At 39.8% G+C, this 18516-nt stretch overlaps 1 protein-coding gene across 3 annotated transcripts in view; it reads right to left on the reverse strand.

The window, feature by feature from the left end:
* The window catches only part of NR3C2 (nuclear receptor subfamily 3 group C member 2), a 218266-nt gene that overhangs the window by 83429 nt on the left and 116321 nt on the right, over window positions 1–18516 (reverse strand). For all 3 annotated transcript variants that reach the window (XM_052772105.1, XM_052772113.1, XM_052772096.1), the window contains one exon: window positions 14483–14622. In XM_052772105.1, the coding sequence (XP_052628065.1) occupies window positions 14483–14622 (140 nt within the window). The remainder of the gene's footprint in view (window positions 1–14482; window positions 14623–18516) is intronic.

Raw genomic sequence — 18516 nt, forward strand, 5'->3', positions numbered from 1 at the left:
AATGTCAGGGACTTTTTCTAGATAAGAATCAATTCAATCCAAAGCAGATCCTTTTGCTTTGAAAAGCAACAGTGGAGGGAAAGTTTGGAGCAAGGAAGACTTACCCTGGGAGGAGGAGGATCAGCCTAGGGAGCATATAACAAATGGGACATCATGGGCTGCACCCACGAGTGCTGAGGGAGCTGACTCATGTCACTGAAAGACCACCCTTGATTATCTTTGAAAGGTCATGCCAATCGAGTGAGGCTCCCAAGGACTAGAAGAACGTAGGTGTCACTTTTGTCTTCAAGAAGAGCAAGAGTACTTTTTTTTTTTTTTTTTTTTTTAATGGTGAGGATGGTCAAACAGGTTGCCCTGAGGCGCTGTGGAGTCTCTGGTCTCTGAGTAACCCTCAGAGATACTCAAAACCCAGCTGGACACAATGCTGAGCAACCCGTTCTGAGCAGGAAGGTTGGACAAGATAATCTCCAGAAGTCGCTTCCAACCTCAGCAATTCTGTGATTATACGATAATGCTCTCTCATCTGGACAAAGTTAATCCACACAAAATGGTGCTCTTCCAGAAACCTATGCACAGCCTTTGATAGTCCTAAAGGCACAAAGTGGTTAAGGCGTATCTTCCGTATCAAAGAAATCCTATACCCAGTATTAGATGAAGTTTTACACAAGGCAGCTTGAAACAAAACAACAGAAAGAAAAGTATAGCTTCTGAAAAGAAAAATTATACTTCAAAGCATCTGCAGCATATTCAGAAAAGATGGTAAATTAACCACATCATAATAATGTGTTTTGGTAACCTGTGCAGAAAACTTAAACAGTGTAAAGGTTCAAACTGAAATGTTAAACATGTTGGGATGCACTGTGTGAGCAAAGGTGAGGAGGATAAATTTGAGGAACCATAACATAAACCCTCTCCAATACAAGTAGCAGTATGTACTAAAGAAACTGGATTACAGGCTTCCCAAATTCACTTCAGTCAAATGGTTTAGGCACAGCTCCTAAGACCTTTAGGCACCTTGTTGCTATTTAGCTACAAGCAGCTTTCCTAGGAAGCACCACCATCATCAACGTTTCCTGTACATGACCACCACCTAGGAACCTCGCACTGGTTGCTTTCACTGAATAGGTGAGAAGTCTGAGATGTCCCAACACCTCAAAACCTGAATTCTGACCCTCACAACAGATTAACGGAAGTCTCTAACTACATTATGTCTTACTTCTACACCCTCGGTCCTGCCTCGCCGGACTTCTAGATTATCCTGGGGGCAATGTGGATGGTGATTTAGGATGAATCAGGACCACAAAGTCAAAAGGACTCTTGTCTTTGCAGTCCACATTCGCATGCTACTGAAAACAAAGTACATAAAGGATTATAGAGGTTTAAAGAAGAAAGAGAGAGAACAATAAAGAAGAGAGAAAGTCAATGCCTGAGGCAGTTGAATGGTGCCCTGGAGAACTGGCTTGCATCTCCTTTGCCATGCACTTTATAATAATAAGCAAGAAAAATCACTAATTATCCTCCTTGTTTCCTGAATATCCAACTTGAGATCCAGGGCCTGATTTGCAGTGGTTTAAGTGATCATAGCTGCAAGTAGTCAAGGGGAACTGCACTTTGAACATGTTAAGTGCTATAAAATGCCAAGTACTTTTGCCTTGAGGTCCTAAACATCATATATCATGAACCCCAAATCAGTAGGTATGTCTGAGCTTAATCTGTGTCTTAACTCCTCAACTGTAAAACAGGGGTAATAACCACTCATCTTATCTTGTATTGCAAGGATAAATTAAACAATGTTTGTGAGGCACTCAGATATTATAGTGATGAGCACCAGAGAAAAGCTCTGTAAGAAATGAGTAATTATGTATTCTGAGCAAGGGATGAATAGTAATCAGTAGTGAAGGCACAGGACCATACACTGAGCAATGAGAAGAATACAAGATATTGAATAGCTGCTCATTAATTGAACGTTATCCAATCAGTACAATGAACGAGGCAGAGGTCTAATGGAAGAAGTTGTATGTGATTGTGTAATTAAGACTGAATTAGAAATCATTATATGCAGTGCAGATGAACAAAGACCATGCAGGCCACTAGCATTCATTATTTTCATATTTAGTTGTGATTTTGCAAACCTGATATTTTCATCTCCCTAATATATTTTTAAAAAAGCAAACTGAAAAAACCCCAAGCAGCTCAAAATCCCTGCAACCCACCATTGCACCTAATGTAAGAACCCACGCACAGCAGAAAAGGGTGGGAAAGGACACAATAACCTCAGGCAGCCCTGCCACTCCAAACTCTGAAACAGGAGAAGAAAGGGTCTGCCATGCTGCTCGTGAACAGGAGCAGGACATCAGCAAGTTTTACTGTGCCGGAACCACAGCACGCATGAATCCCAAGCACATGCTCTCATCTGCCACGTGCAGAGCCTAAACACAGACTTTAGGCTTCGGCTATACCTACATCACGCAACCGCAGGTGATGTACACGCTACAGAGAAAGCTCACGCACTGGCCACTCCAACAGTTGCCCAAGCTGCTGCACCAGTTCTGCAGCAAGTACAGAGCTCCCTGTTACAGTGCCAGCAGCTCCTGGCAGCCCTTCCCCTGACACCTGAGGAGCCTGAAGAGAAGCCTGCTTGTTTCTGCTTGCTCTTAGTGTGGACAAGGGGCATGCAAAAGCCCCACTTCATCGTCACTCTTGAAAGAGGAAGGAATGGACTGACTGACCCACGTTCCCTTTCTTAGGGCCCCGGACTTGGCAACTCAGCCGTGAGAGATGGCACCAAGCAATTTTATAGGTTAAAAACAGGTAATAATCCTGTCTTACAGAATTTCCTCTCCTTAAACAATAAAGAGCCGTGGGCTTCAAAGTTGACCACGGGCCATTATTTCTAAAAAACCTGACAAAACTGCCTCAGTCTAAGTCTAGACTTCAAACGCAACAGAGGCACTCCCAACCTTCAATAACCTAAAACTGTGCTGCAAGAAAAGGCTGAAATCCTGGCTTCTTTTAAAGCAATGGGAGATTTGCCATTACCTTTTCCCACTCTATTTATAATCCGAGATGCTAGCAGATGCCTTGTTCCCTCTGTCTATAACAGACAGAGCTGTATGTACATTTTATCTGGTTTTTTTTTTTGTCTGGAGACTGTTTTCCCACCCTCTTATTTAAAATGGGATTAGGAGGTACAGAAAGATGTTTTGTTTCTGGCTGTATGTATTTATATATTTACTTTGAGGTTTTATCTATTTGGAATTTCTTTCAGCCACGACACTGCAAAATTCCTTATTTCTAACATTGTTTCACTGAAGGCACCTTGCAGGATTATCCCCTTTTGGCTCTTAACTAAACCTGAGACTGGAAGAGCCCTTTCAGGCTCTAAATATTTTCTGAACCTTGAGGGTTGTAGAAGAGAAGTGCTATTTGCTACTAAAAGTGAAAATTATAACATTGCTTCGATAGGCTGCCAAGGCAGGTAGATAACAGCATTTTATAAAGTGGTATCTCTTAAGAAGCAGTACCATAGCTGTGAGGAGCTAAAGCATCTGACTAAGGATGTTTTATGATATTTGATATGCTTTATGCTGTTTGATATAGAAAATCTTATACATATATTTGTCCAATTGCAAACTCCAATTTGAATGTTCATTCATGCTTTAGTTATCCATTTACAGTTGTATTGTACTAGGCATTACAAAAAAAACCCAGCAGCACAGTGTCCAAGAAGCCATATCAATTATACTTCAGTGACAGAGGATTTCTCAGTAGCTAGGCTCTCACTTGAGGGGATTACCAGCAAATGTAACCAAGCATGAGGTCACCTGATGGGAGTCGAGGGGTACTGCAGAGGCTTAGCTGGATAGGATGGAGTTATTTCAAAAGAACTTCACTCTCCTGAGCTTTTTTCTGAACTCTAAACGAGAAAAGTCATCGCAGAAGACAAACATTCATCTGCTAGTACAAATAGAAAGCAATTCTGCCTTATGCAAGATCTAAGCACTTTACATCAATTTTTAAAAACTGGAGTCCTGTATCCCTGTGAAGGTCTGGGTATCCACCATCGTTACAAGTGGAATATCCTAAAAACCTATTAGTTGGTTCATCCTCTCTTTTCCTACTCCTACTTCCTTCATTTTTGGAGTCAGATGAGCCCTCCAGCCTTACCAGGACACAACATTATCCAAAAGAGACCTCTTCGGCTTATCCTTTATTATCACAGACAACCAAATCATGTTTATTACACATCAGCTATTTCTCTTACACTCCATTTCAAAGTAGGTACTTAAATCCTTCTGACTCCTTTCAGGAAAGTGCCCCTAAAAGTCCCTCTTTTTGGTGGTTTGCAGACTTCTAAAAATATCAAACTAACTAATGTAATTTTTACCCATTTGCTCTTATTTCAGTACAGTTCTTAGTTCAAAATAAATTCTCCTCCCTCTCAGTTGTCTATTCCTCAACTGTGAAATATTTATAGACAGCATCATGTCCCAACTCAGCCTCTTTCTGGGTAAGCTAAAAAAAGCTAAAAGCATTTAGTCACCTGACATAAAATAAATTTTTATTCCCCAGATAATTTCAGAAGCTCTCCTGATGTGCTTACTTGACTCTGAATCAAAGCATCTTTAACAGGCTGGTGACCAGAAGTATACACAATACTCCAACACAAGCATTCCCAGCATCATTTGTACCATGATGGTGTGGATACTTCCCTGTTTGCTTGAAATACTTGGTGCATCTAACATCTATGGATATTGTATAACTATGTTACATATGTGGCTCGGCCATCTTGGAAGTATTACCTAAAAGATTAATTTCCCAGGAAGCACCCTGTCTACCTTCCCTATGCAGCATATGGAAAAAAATCATTCCTTTTTAAAGAAAAGGCAGTTGAAATATTCGAGAAAACACTAAATTAATGGCTGTGACATTGAACTTTTGTTAGCCAAAATATGTGTCGCTACCTCAAATCGGCATGCATTCACAGGGCCATCCCACCTCTGTGAAGACTCTGATCTACCAGAACGTTACCCTATGATGTGTTAAAAAAAGAAAAACACCTAAGAAACCCCCTACTGCAACTCAGTTCCCTGTCACATCACAAGAATGTCAAAATTTCCCCTCTCTTATAAGGATGTAGAAGGTAAGCACGTGAAAGCCTGTGTGATGCTTGGATTTGTGGCGATGGAAGGCCGTTACCCAACATAAACCAACCTTACCACTGCATATATGTTTTGTTTATTGCATACTGTGCTTGTGCAGGCTGGCTATCACCTACTGAATATATTATTTTATAGATGAAGCAGTCTAGGAATTAGTATTCATAAAACAAGGAACAAAAGACAAAAAAAACAGTGCAAAAAAATAGTTAGTTGCACGCAGACCTCCTAGCATTGTATGAGCATTTTTCAAGGCTAGACAGCAGCCCGTATTTAAATTCTCATCCTTGTACTTGTCTCTCCCTCTCCAGAGCAACACCCGCTTACACGGTAAATAACAGTTAAAAACAAAAAAATTGCGATGTTGGAAAGTCTTGGGGGAGGGAAGAAATTATTAATGCTTTTGGAAAGGAATGAATGTGGATTTTTAGCTTTCTTGATATATTTTTTAAAATTATTTTCCTGGCCATTAACCAACATTTGGTTCTTTGTGGCACTGCAGCTGCTATACTCACCCATGGTTGTTTTAAAACCAAGACACTGTATCACTGAGATAGTTCCCAAACCTACGCCCTCCTTTCTGAAATGCTATATGCTTGCTCAATTAGTGTTGCACTCCACATTTAACATGGATCCAGCATTTACTCTTGAGTGTCAGCTGGAGTTTCTCATGCAGGCCACATATTCCAAGAGCCACAAGGAAAGCTTTTCCTCCCATTCCACCTCTCCCCAGCTTTAAAATATTCAATTGTAATACATGCTCCACCTTTTATTAATCTTCCCTTTTTTTGTGTCATACTTCTTGCTGCTTGGTTTTTTTTTTTCCCCTTTTAGGGGTCCCAGTGCAAACCTTTCTAGCTTCTTCCTTCTACCAGCCTCCTGAACTCCCAGCTCCTAGTAACTAAAGCCAACCAGGAACAGGAACGAAGACTTCATTTCACTGAGCAATACTGCCTGCCAGAGTGAAAACCAGGAAAAGCCCTTTTTACATCTGTGAAAGCATGGAAGGCCGGTGGCAGCTTCAAACCTACGACGACTTAATTATTTAAATTTTATTTTACACCTATTAACCATAGCATATCAAGTAAGAGTAGCAGCTGCTACATGAATTTGACCAGCTCACTTGCCCTCAGCAGATCACCCATCTGCTTGCTCTTCACCTAATATTTCTGTTTGATAGGTTGTAAAACAGATTCTTGCAACAGGTCAGGCACAGAGTCAACTTCAAATCCCACACAGAAATTTCTATGAAAACATATGGACATCTATACTGAGTGATGTCAAATTTAGAGAGGCCACTGACCTTATGAAAGTGGATAAAAGGAAAATTGCAGCCTGTGATGGAAAAACACTGACTCCATTACAGTGAATGAACAGAAGAGTGGAGAGCAAAGAACTGTATGTATAATTAATTCTAGTAATACAGACCTACAAAATTCATGGGTGCACACACTGCAAAATGGTATGGAAAACACCCTTCTATAATGTATCAATTTCAGCTTCTACAGCGCAAAAAAATTTTGCTTCTTTAAATGATCAATAAGGTAAACTTTCCTGTTCACCAGTAACATTTTATAAAAACTTGTTATGCTAATTAAGGAAATTATTCAAAAACTACGTATTCCAGCATTTAAGTTCTCATACCTTGATATTTTTTCCACCTCAATTCAAATGAAAAAATTTAGGAGGCACACACAGAGGCTTTAGTTTCTCTTTATTTTCTACTGGGGGATGTAGAGCCTTGGGAAGTTCTTTCACTTACAGTGCATGGGAAAACCATAGCAAGATTACCTGTTTCTGAAAAAACATGTTACACATAACATATCACTTTCCGTCTTGTGTGGCCTTCTAGAAGCAGAGACTACAGGGTACTTCAAAAAAAAAAAAAGGAACCCTGGGATAGTATGCATCTGGTCCGTTGCTAAACGGTTGCACAGTGCCTTTGCTTGCCAAAGAACTGAATTTATCTGCCACTGAATTTGCAAGCTGGCAATAGCTTGCAATCCTTTGTGCAAAGATAAGTCTCTAGAAGGCTGTTGGATCCCTTTGGTTATGGCAAAAAGATTGGCCTTGGTCCCTGGCAAGGCAGACTGGGAGTTACCCCAGGTGACTGGTGGGTTGAACCCTCAATCTTGCAGCCTAGGTTTTTTTGTTTCTGTGTTTTCAGAGCGGCCTGGCACAAAGGGAGATGAAAAATGGCACTTCTTTACCATAACCCTATCTTTGAGGCAATCTCGGTTCCCACAGCTGTGCAGAGTCCCTGCAGATTGCTACACAAGAAATTTCATCCCTTCTACTATTGAAATGAAGTCTTGGATAACCTGCTGTTCAAACATGCACTGGAGGTAGGATTTCTTTGTTACTAGGCTGCTTGCTGACGTGCACAGCTCGTTCACTATATCCAGGAGACTATTTAAATAAGACGACATCACATTAGACTTTGAAAAATTTCCTTCAGCCAATTTTCCCCCTACTTTAAACAGGCAAATAGCAAATGTTCAGGTGAAAAAGAAATGCAACCCTAGAAACTTATGTTGCTGTGACTGTGTTTCTACTTCAGAGGTGAAAAGAGATCTATGTTTCTGACTTAAAATAGCAGAACTAGCTTTAAGGCAAACCTCCTGGAGCAGAAATCAACAGCAAAATCTGAAATTTATTGAACATCACATCTTTGTATTCAAAAAGAGGACAAGCTTCCCTATAATTAATATGATATAATTTGTTAATTCTCCCATTATAAGTAGCCAAAAATGTCCCAGCAAATACGCAAAATAACTGGAAGATGATAATTTTTGCTGTAAGTCTTTAGCACCATTTGGAGATGAAAAAATGCCTTCCTTTTTTCTTACCTTCAAGCCAAAGGAAGAATGAAAGATTAACTTCAGCAACTTAAGAAGCAGCATACATTTTGATTTAGGACAGATTACCTCATACTTGTCTGGAACTTGAACAAATGAAGACTAAAAATGCAAAGCATACGCAAGAACAGCTGTGATTTCTGACTTCAAGCCTGTTACTCTCCTTAGAGAAAGATGGTTCAGTGGAAAAAGAGAAAACAAGACTGGCCAGGTGCTTTAGATTCCCTCACAGTATAGTCTATTTTCAGCATATGACTCTATTAGCGGTCATAAATTAAAGTTTAAATAATTTTATGACTGGCTATATCTGTTATTTAGAAAATCATACAATATAGTTATCCTAGGTAAAAATGTATTACAAATACAAATGTCTTAACTCTTGCAGTGACACCATTTATCAACACTTTTATGGTTAAAGGATTTTAGCGTTTGCAAAGCAGATCAAATTTATATTAATGACACAATTGCATTTCTTCACACCAGACTCCTGTTCATCAAGTCAGTCAGCAAAAAGTTCATGCTTACTTAATACCAGATTTTGCACTTGGATAATTTACATCCCTGTAATGAATTCCATCCGAAATTACTTCTGAAATCTCACCAATAAACCCATTTTAATACTTTTTTGGTCTACAGCTCTCCTTCTTATAAATTCATCAGCCATTTCCTGCAAGTCCCCAAAATAAGATTCACTGGGAATACAGTTACCAGATTTATAATTGGAAACGCAAGCTTTAGTATCTTTGTTGTTTAATTTTTAAATTTCAATGCAGTTGTTCTTTTCTGTTATAGTTCCTCCATTTTATAATATTTCAGAGGAGCGCAAAGGAATTGGCACTCAAAAGCTGTTCAAGATGGGCTGACAAGGTTAGCAATTCTAGCCGAGACCCAAAGAGCTGGGTTTCCATGCTTTTTGACACAATTTGTTCCCCCATTTCATTGAATCATAGAATGGTTTGGGTTGGAAGGGACCTTTAAAGGTCAAATCAAATCAAATCATTACATTTGGAAAAGATCTCTAAGATCATCGCGTCCAACCGTCAACCCAACACCACCATGCCCACTAAACCATGCCCTGAAGTGCCTCATCTACGCATTTTTTGAACACCTCCAGGGATGGTGATTCCACCACTTCCCTGGACAGCCTGATCCAATGTCTGACAAGCCTCTCAGTAAAGAAATTGTTCCTAATATCCAACCTAAACCTCCCCTGGTGCAACTTCAGGCCATTTCCTCTCATCCTATCACTAGTTACTTGGGAAAAGAGACCAGCACCCACCTTGCTACAGCCCCCTTTCAGGTAGTTGTAGAGAGCGATAAGGTCTCCCCTCAGCCTCCTTTTCTCCAGGCTAAACAACCCCAGTTCCCTCAGCCGCCCCTCATAGGACCTGTTTTCTGGACCCTTCACCAGCTTGGTTGCCCTTCTCTGGAGACAGTCCAGCACCTCAATGGCTTTCCTGTAGTGAGGGGCCCAAAACTGAACACAGTACTCGAGGTGCAGCCTCATCAGTGATGAGTACAAAGGGACGATCACTTCCCTAGTCCTGCTGGCCACACTATTTCTGATACAGGCCAGGATGCCGTTGGCCTTCTTGGCCACCTGGGCACACTGCTGGCTCATATTCAGCCGGCTGTCAACCAGCACCCCCAGGTCTTTTTCTGCCGGGCAGCTTTCCAGCCTCTCTTCCCCAAGCCTGTAGCGCTGCATGGGGTTGTTGTGACCCAAGTGCAGGACCCGGCACTTGGCCTCGTTGAACCTCATACAATTGGCCTCAGCCCATCGATCCAGCCTGTCCAGATCTCTCTGTAGAGCCTTCCTACCCTCGAGCAGATCAACCCTCCCTCCCAACTTGGTGTCACCTGCAAACTTACTGAGGGTGCACTCGATCCCCTCATCCAGATCATTGATAAAGATATTAAAAGAGAACTGGCCCCAGTACTGAGCCCTGGGGAACACCACTTGTGGCCGGCCACCAACTGGATTTAACTCCATTTACCACAACCTTCTGGGCTCATCCATCCAGCCAGTTTTTTACCCAGTGAAGAGTACACTCGTCCAAGCCATGAGCCGCCAGCTTCTCAAGAAGTATGCTGTGAGAGACAGTGTCAAAGGCCTTACTAAAGTCCAGGTAGACAACATCCACAGCCTTTCCCTCATCCTAAGCAGGTCACCTGCTCATAGAAGGAGATCAGGTTGGTCAAGCAGGACCTGCCTTTCATGCACCCATGCTGGCTGGGCCTGATCCCCTGGTTGTCCTGCACACGCCATGTGAGCGCACTCAAAACGAACTGTTCCTTAACCTTCCCCGGTACCGAGGTCAGGCTGACAGGCTGGATCCTCCCTCTGACCCTTCTTGTAAATGGGCATCACATTGGCAAGCCTCCAGTGGTGTGGGTCCTCCCCTGTTGACCAGGACTGCTGATACATGATGGAGAGTGGCTTGGCAAGCTCCTCCGCCAGCTCCCTCAGTACTCTCGGATGGATCCCATCTGGTCCCATAGACATGCAAGTGTCCATGTGGCATAGCAGGTCATTAACTACTTCCTCCTGGATTGTGGGGGGTATATTCTGCTCTCCGTCCCTGTCTTCCAGCTCAGGGTGCTGAGTACCCTAAGGATAACTAGTCTCACTATGAAAGGCTGAGGCAAAGAAGGCATTGAGTACCTCGGTCTTTTCCTCATCTTTGGTGGCAATGTTCCCCTCTGCGTCCAATAAAGAATGGATATTCTCCTTGGCTCTTTTTGTTGTAATGTATTTGTAAAAGCATTTGTTGTTATCTCTTACGACAGTGGACAGATTTCAGTTCCAGCTGAGCTTTTGCCTTTCTAATTTCCTCTCTGCATGACCTAACAAGATCCCTGTACTCTTCCTGAGTTGCCTGCCCTTTCTTCCAAAGATAGTAAACTCCTTTTTTTCCCTGAGTCCCAGCAAAAGCTCCCTGTTCAGCCAGACTGGTCATCTTCCCTGATGGTTTGTCTTGCAGCACATGCGAACAGCCTGCTCCTGAGCCTTCATCTAGTCCAATCCCCCTGCAATGAGCAGGGAAATCTTCAACTGGATCACTACTTCTTGTCCTTCCACCTGAACACCAGTTGCTCTCTCCCACGACTTCCATCCCACTGTATCTTTTGAAGGACTATCAGTATGTAACTTTTTAAATTAAACTAAATAAAACTTTCATTTAATCAGTAGAAACTAATGACCAAAAGCCTCTTCCTCTTCAGGAAGTGTTGCCCCATTCAAAGAAGGCACAAACTGAAATACAGGAGGTGCTGTCTGAACATGAGGAAGCACTTTTTCACTGTGAGGGTGACCAAGCACAGGCACAGGTTGCCCACAGTGGTTGTGGAGTCTCTGTCCTTTGAGATATTCACAAGCCATCTGGACAGGTCCTGGGCAAGCAGCCCTGCTTGAGCAGGGAGGGGGCTGGACCAGATGACCTCCAGAAGTTCCTTCCAACCTCAGCGATTCTGTGGTTCTGTGAAAATGGCACCAGCTGTAGCTACCGTATTTAATAACAATTGGAAGAGGAGGCCATTTTTGAAAGAATATAATTTCTCATGCCAGAATGTTGAGTGGATCAAGTAAGAAATCTGTGTGCACATGCGTGCACGCATATAAAGCGTGTAAAATATAACTGGAAAAAATACTCATAAATCTTTAAAAAAACCTATACATATGATTTCAGGGAAATGGTGAATAAAACTTGATGAATCTCTTCTATTCTTTTACTACAATATTTTAGAGAGGGAACAATTCATTTTTACTCAAATAAATTAGCCACTGTATTTATAAATTCCCCAGAAAGTTGTTTCTATGTTCACAGAGGGAGTTCTACTGTTTTCTTTGTAATAAAGACAAGAATGCAAGCTCTTAAGTAAAGAACATAGCTTCAGCTCAGAGCTGAGACAGGTATACCCAAGATCTACATTTAAGGTAGTTCTTCCACTTTGATTTATTTTTTATTTATACCATGCACTGAACCACCACAGTTTTTAAAACATACTCATGAACATATGATACAGAGTAATTACTACAAATATTTCATTTTAAATAAGAAAACTCAGGAGGGGATGTTTTATTGGTCACGTACCCAAGTGAAAAATTTTACGAAGACTCTACAAAAAATTTTTGTTGATACAAAGCTTCCTACACAAATTTTTATTCACGTTGATAGTTTCAGGATGTCTGAAGCCAAAATGTATATTATGTTTTTGCTATGTCCTTTTGTGGCTAATACTCTACAATGTACTTTTATACATACATATATATACACACACACACACACAAATAAATATATATATATATATATATATGAAAACAGGAAAGTGCAAGCCAAATTTTCAGTGTTTGCATAACAATGATACTGCTAGTATCAAAAGCTCAGTCATGTGCGTGCCAAGCAGAAGTCTAGACAGCGTTCACATACCACTGGTAGGAACATGTGTGTTAATATAAAAATTCTATAAAAAAAAATTTTAAGCTAATTTAAAACTCCTATCTTCAATTTTTAGGGATGACAGGGTTGTTTTATCTTTCATTTTTTGAGTTTTCTTTTGCTTAACTCATAAACTTTCAGTAATTACTGATAACTTTTAACTACATCTTAAAAATGTATTTCTATGCCTGATTATTAGAGTAATCCTTTCCTAATAATTTTGGTTTCTGAGGCTTGGAAACATAGCCTTACTACTTTGTTCACTCCTAGAGGGAATCCTTGGTAATTTTTCATAAATTCCTGTAAAGTTGGATAGGGATATCCACCTAATCATGTCAGAAAAGACATCAAGAGAGAGAGGTGTGGTAAATGTAGATATACAGTACCTTGAAATTACAGTGATTCAAGACTGGGAAGGAAGCTTTCCTGGAAGGCAGGAAAGGAGCAAGGAAAACAACAAAAGATGCTGTCACTTCACGCAGTATGTGCAGGTGTATGCAAAACCTCACCACCACCACCAAAACAGAACAAAAAAATATCCTCATGATTCAGAGACCAGCTTAGACATGGATGTCTGATGACCCATCCATGATGTAGCATGGAAGCACATGGAAGAAATCACTCAGTGAAAATAACTAAGGTTTTCCAGTTCATGTGCTACATTAAGCAACTAAAAACTCAAGGAAGAAGTTAGGGAATGAAGGCATCAAAGGTCAGCTATTGCATAACTGTAAGAGAAAATGCTTTCAGAAGGGGGAAACCTTTTCCGCATCCTTATAACTTTGGGAAGTTCATTTCAATTAGATTGACACTTTTGATGATAGATAGATAAATAGATTGATAGAGAGATATGACATGAGGTCTTGACTTCAATGACGCACAAGCCCTCCAGGTCTATTTAACAGAGAGCTAAATCCTTATTGCTATCAGCAGCAGATTTAACGATCACGGAAGAAATTAATCACATCACACACTGCCTCACTCTTCTCAGTGCACAAGCTGGACACCATATTAAGAGCTTGTTTTCTTCCTTCTAGGTTTTTCTTCATGAAGATAAATCAGTAAGTAGATACCGCCTGCTTCATCAGTGGTTGTAAGAACATCTACTCATCAGCAAAGACTTCAAAAAACCTATACAGTATTTATGTCCTTTGCATGCCATGAACTCTTTATCAGGTATTAAAAACTTAATTTTTATCACTTGAAGTTGCTTACAAAGTCTGTAAAGGTCAAACATTTTCTTTTACCCTGACAACCCAAGTCACTGAGTAGCAACACCTGCCAGAGGTCCTGTAGCACTCTGAGTGATCATACCTTCTTTCTATTGAGATGCCCAGGAAAGACTAGCTATACCATAATTAACATAAAATAGGTAGATGTCAGCAAAACTCCTGTGATGATAAAGCTATGGAAATATAGTCCTCATGAAAGTCCTAGTCCCTAATGATGGAAAAAATCTCTAAGAAAAGCACCATGATCAATTTCTGCTTCCTCATCAATCTACCAGAGTACTGTAGAGCCATTTCTCTTTTGCTGAAAGACAAAGCAGGGCACTACAAGTCAGAAACCCTGGAGGTACCCACAGGGAGATAACTGACCTGAGTGAATTGTACTGTCAAATAAGGCTGCCAAAGCACGATGAGACAACCATATTCATCCTCCAGTACAGGAGAAGCAGGAGTATGTTTACATCAATTGTATCTGTGTGCATTAAAAATTACAAAAATCCACTTGGAGGGCTGGAGAAGCCTAATTCAGCAGTAGCAGGAAGTAAAATAATGTACCCTTTAGAAGGTGTACATTGCAAAACACCCTGGCATATTCTACATAAATTATACCACAAGTAACTGGAGTTCATTCAACTTTTTTTTTTCAGATGAACAACACAGAATTTTATCAGTGGCAGAAAACACGTAGGAAAACATGTATGTGCATGTGAGTGTATATATATTTCTATTAAAAAAAAACCCAAACCCACATGTATTTTGTCTTTCCTTCTTTGTTGATGTGTTTTGTGTTTTCTTACCTTCTACTGCTCTCTTGAAGAAAACTTTACAGCTGCCGCAGGTAACCACCCCATAATGACATCCAGATGCCTCATCTCCACACACCAAACACACTTTGGAAGGTCTTGAAGATCCAGTTGATACACTTCTCAATGAAGAGCTGGAGTTTAAAAAAAAAAAAAACCAACAAAAAAACCAAAACAAAACAAAACAAACCAGCTATGAATATTTCAAATCACACTGGCCATAATGCAAAGTTCAATTAAGAATTTATAACAGGTATATTGCTCAAGGCATCTAACAATTAGGAAACCACAACTCTTTCTGGCAGTGCCTGGCTGAATACATGAATTGCTTTAATTAGTATGTGCAATATTTTTATTGTCTGTTTTAAAACACCCATAATATATCAATGTTAATGTGAGAAGTTACCACAAGGGCAGTAGAATTTATTGGTAGCAGATGATTAAAACTGAAAATAAACAACAAACCAACCAACCACTCTGGCAGCAACCTGATAGCTATAAATTTTCTTTCTGTTTGTTTGTTTCAAGCCTTTACAGCTAAGGAATACCTGTAATAAAACTGCTAAGACCATTTTATGAAGTAGCACAGCAAAGTGGTATGCACTCTCCTGCCTGCATTCCTGCTTACCACTACAGTGGTCCTTGAGCTTATATCTAATATTTCTGTAATTTAACAGCTTACTTCCAAAGTAGTTTTGAAGCCTTTTTACATTCTGCAAGCGCAGAAGACCCCTCCATATGACTGTAGGTGCCAGAAAAGCAGCACTAGAGGTTCAGAAGCCATCCCAAAGTTTTTGCACACTGATGCATCTTGCAAACCCAGCTTCAACCATCTACAGCCTTCTTAAAAGACAGGGCATTTCTGTTGTTAGGTCTTTTTAAACCATGACTTTCCAAAGGTATCCTTAGGAAGTATTTTCCACTGGCAGCTCTAAAAGACAGCACTCTTAAAAAACAAGTCACTTTTCATGATGCAGCAAGTCTCCTCCCTCCCTTCTTCCCCGGGGAACTGGAAACGCCACCCTAATGTAATCGGCACACTCAGAGGAACGTGCCCGATACTGAAGGAGATGAAAGCTTTGGATCCCTCCCACGACTCTGGAGGGCTGGGGAGAGTCTTTCCTTCCACATAGCCTCTCTTCTCCAGGTAAACATGACCTCTTGCATTTCTTCACATGTTATCTCTCTGAATGCTGCCAGACAACTACAAAAACAAGCCTGAAAGACTTTACACCAGCGGTGAAATAATCTGACAGTTCAAATTGCAGGTCATGGGCTATTTGTTTGTCAGTCATTGGGAAACGAAGTTCACAGGTAGTCTTAATTCAAACATAAGATAACCAGCTTGCTTAAGAAATTTCAAGTATGCACCCTTTGCCTTTTTCCAATTTTCTGTCTTTCTTTAAAGAGGTATACAGAGGGCAAGTGATTTATCCAGAGGCACAGCATGAACATCACTCCAGATCAAGGACTGCAGCTCTCCTGGCCTGCAGCTTTACTGTAACATCAAATCTAAATCTCTTTTTAAATGACAGCATTCAGATGCTAATCAAAATGTTCCAAATAGTATTCCTGCTCTTGTCTGCTCGCTAGTCTGTTAGATTTACTAGTTTTAGTCCTCATGCTATTTATACTTTCATTACATAACATCACACTACGTGATAATTGCTAGGTGATGGCATTAGCTCATCTGTTAGATAGACAAAGGAAAGCCTCGCCAAACCTATGTTAAAGTAAGTTCTGTGTGCTCAAGTCACAGTCATACCTATGCACACTGCATTAGTCTACCCCTAAGGAAAGGTACTTTCTTCAGAATTTGCCAAGACTGTGCTGGTATTCAGCTCTGCATTTGGATTTGTTTAGGCAACGAACAGGACTTGCTCCCTCTAGCACATTTCATACTGCATGAAAAACATTAAGCCTCTCATTAAACAAAATTCTTCAAAAGGCATCTGCTTTCTAAAGAAAATGTCAATAACCTGGAAAACTAACTCCTCAAAAATTCTTCCTTTTTTTTTTTTTTTTTTTTTTTGCTTTGCCATTGCAAACAGCAGTATTTTGTCTAAGAAAGGAAACATTTCAATTCTGACATACCAGCAAAATGTCTCAGGGCATTTGTAATTTTCATGCTGCATGTTCCCATTTCTTCATAAGACTAACAAAAATCTTCCTAGTCTTTCTACCCTGAAAAAGGTCAGTGTATTTTGTATTTTTTTTTCTTTTTAGTATCTAAAAAAGGTAATTCTGTTAGAAAGCTCTTCCTGTGGAAAAATGGAGGTTTCCAGGGTATCACAGCAGCGTGCGTGGTTTTTTTTATTTTTTTATATATACACACACTCTCTCTCTCTATATATACTATACATATATAAGTATGTATTATTTTTAGTTGAAAATAAATTTTCATGTAGGATTTGCAGAAGGTGGGAGAGCCTTTTTTTAGATACAAACTACCCTATAAATTTTCACTTACACGGAATTATTGGGTAAAAAAAGCCAGTAAAGACACATTGAGACACCAGTTGATCCACAAATATTATTAAATGCCTACCTAAGACATAATCTATAGCGTATTTTATACAGTGCTTCTCTAAATGAAGGGCTTGAATATAGCTGAAAGGTGAAGGTACAGCTTGAATACAAAGCATGTATTCAACTACTCAGCCACAGCATCACAAGTAGAAACTTCACATTCTGGAATAAAATTCAATTAACTCCCATACATCCTTTTAATCAGTTTACAAGTGGAATAGGTTAAAACACAAATGAGGTATTTTCATTCTTAACAGGAGTATCCAACATGGAGCAATTCTCAAATACTCTATTGCAAAGAAACATTGGTATTAGCTGTTGGTACTTAAACCTCCAACTTGTGCCAGCTCTAGCTATGATTGTCTTCTACTGAACAATATTTGGCTTGTTTTTAATCTCTTATGTTCTCTTTCACCCACACTACATCGAAGTATTTGCCAATTCAAAAAAGCTGTTACATTACCTCATAAAAAGGTAAAGTGGTGTTTGTACATACCTGCAAATAATAAAAGGCTGAGTCTAAAAATGTGCTCAAATCATATTGCTAAACCTCAGATTAAGTCATTCTCTCCATGGAAGCTTTTCTTTCTCAACAAGGCATGCACGGATGGTTACACTTTTCCCTTCTGAATCTCTCTTACGTTCAGGCTGTCATTCCTTTCTTAGGAACTTGACCATGGTGAACAAAATCTGCATCAGGATCTGACTGGTGAGCAAACTACCTCTCTGCCCTCATTTCAAGGCCAGATATCCAGTGTTTATGACACAGAAACAAAATTTATTTATTAATCACTTTTATTAAACCAATTATTTAATTAATCAGTATAGCTCTATATCCTATAATATGTACAGGGAGAAATGCTACACTAAAAAAAAAAAGTCCCCACTTTGAAAGTGCTTTTCATGCATGCTCCAAGTTAAATATTTCCCCTTTCATTAACTTTCCACAGAAATATCCCATATATTTCTATCACGTAATCCTAATGTAAACTGGTATGTGGCAAAACTTAGAGTCAGGTAACACTTAACAGGTAAAAACTGTTAAATTCAGTTGATTATAACAAATATATACATTAATCTAATCTTAGCTCTTCTTTTGGAGCTCAGTTTGATTTTTTGCTCCAGGTGAGAAGTTTAGTTACAATAATCCAGATTATTTAGGTAATACATCATTCTCTTTTGAAAAATACAAGAGTTGGTCCAAGTAAGAACAGATACCATAAAAAAAAACCATCAGGAACTTTACAACTGAATCCCCAGACAGCAATTAGCCTACTGTCAAATCTACCTGAATGACATGCTAAATCTAATGACATCTGTGGGCCACAGCAGGATTGAGTCTTGAACTTTAGACCAAATGAAAACACTGTGTTTACACATTTGCCCAAATCCAAATTAGAGCCTAACAACTATTGTTCTGCTATTTAACAGGGTTTTTTAAACTTTCATACAATGGTCTATTGTTGACCCAGAAAATTTCTTGTGGGCAGCAACCTACT

This window comes from Harpia harpyja, chromosome 2 (genome assembly GCF_026419915.1).
Source record: "Harpia harpyja isolate bHarHar1 chromosome 2, bHarHar1 primary haplotype, whole genome shotgun sequence".
NCBI lineage: Eukaryota > Metazoa > Chordata > Aves > Accipitriformes > Accipitridae > Harpia > Harpia harpyja.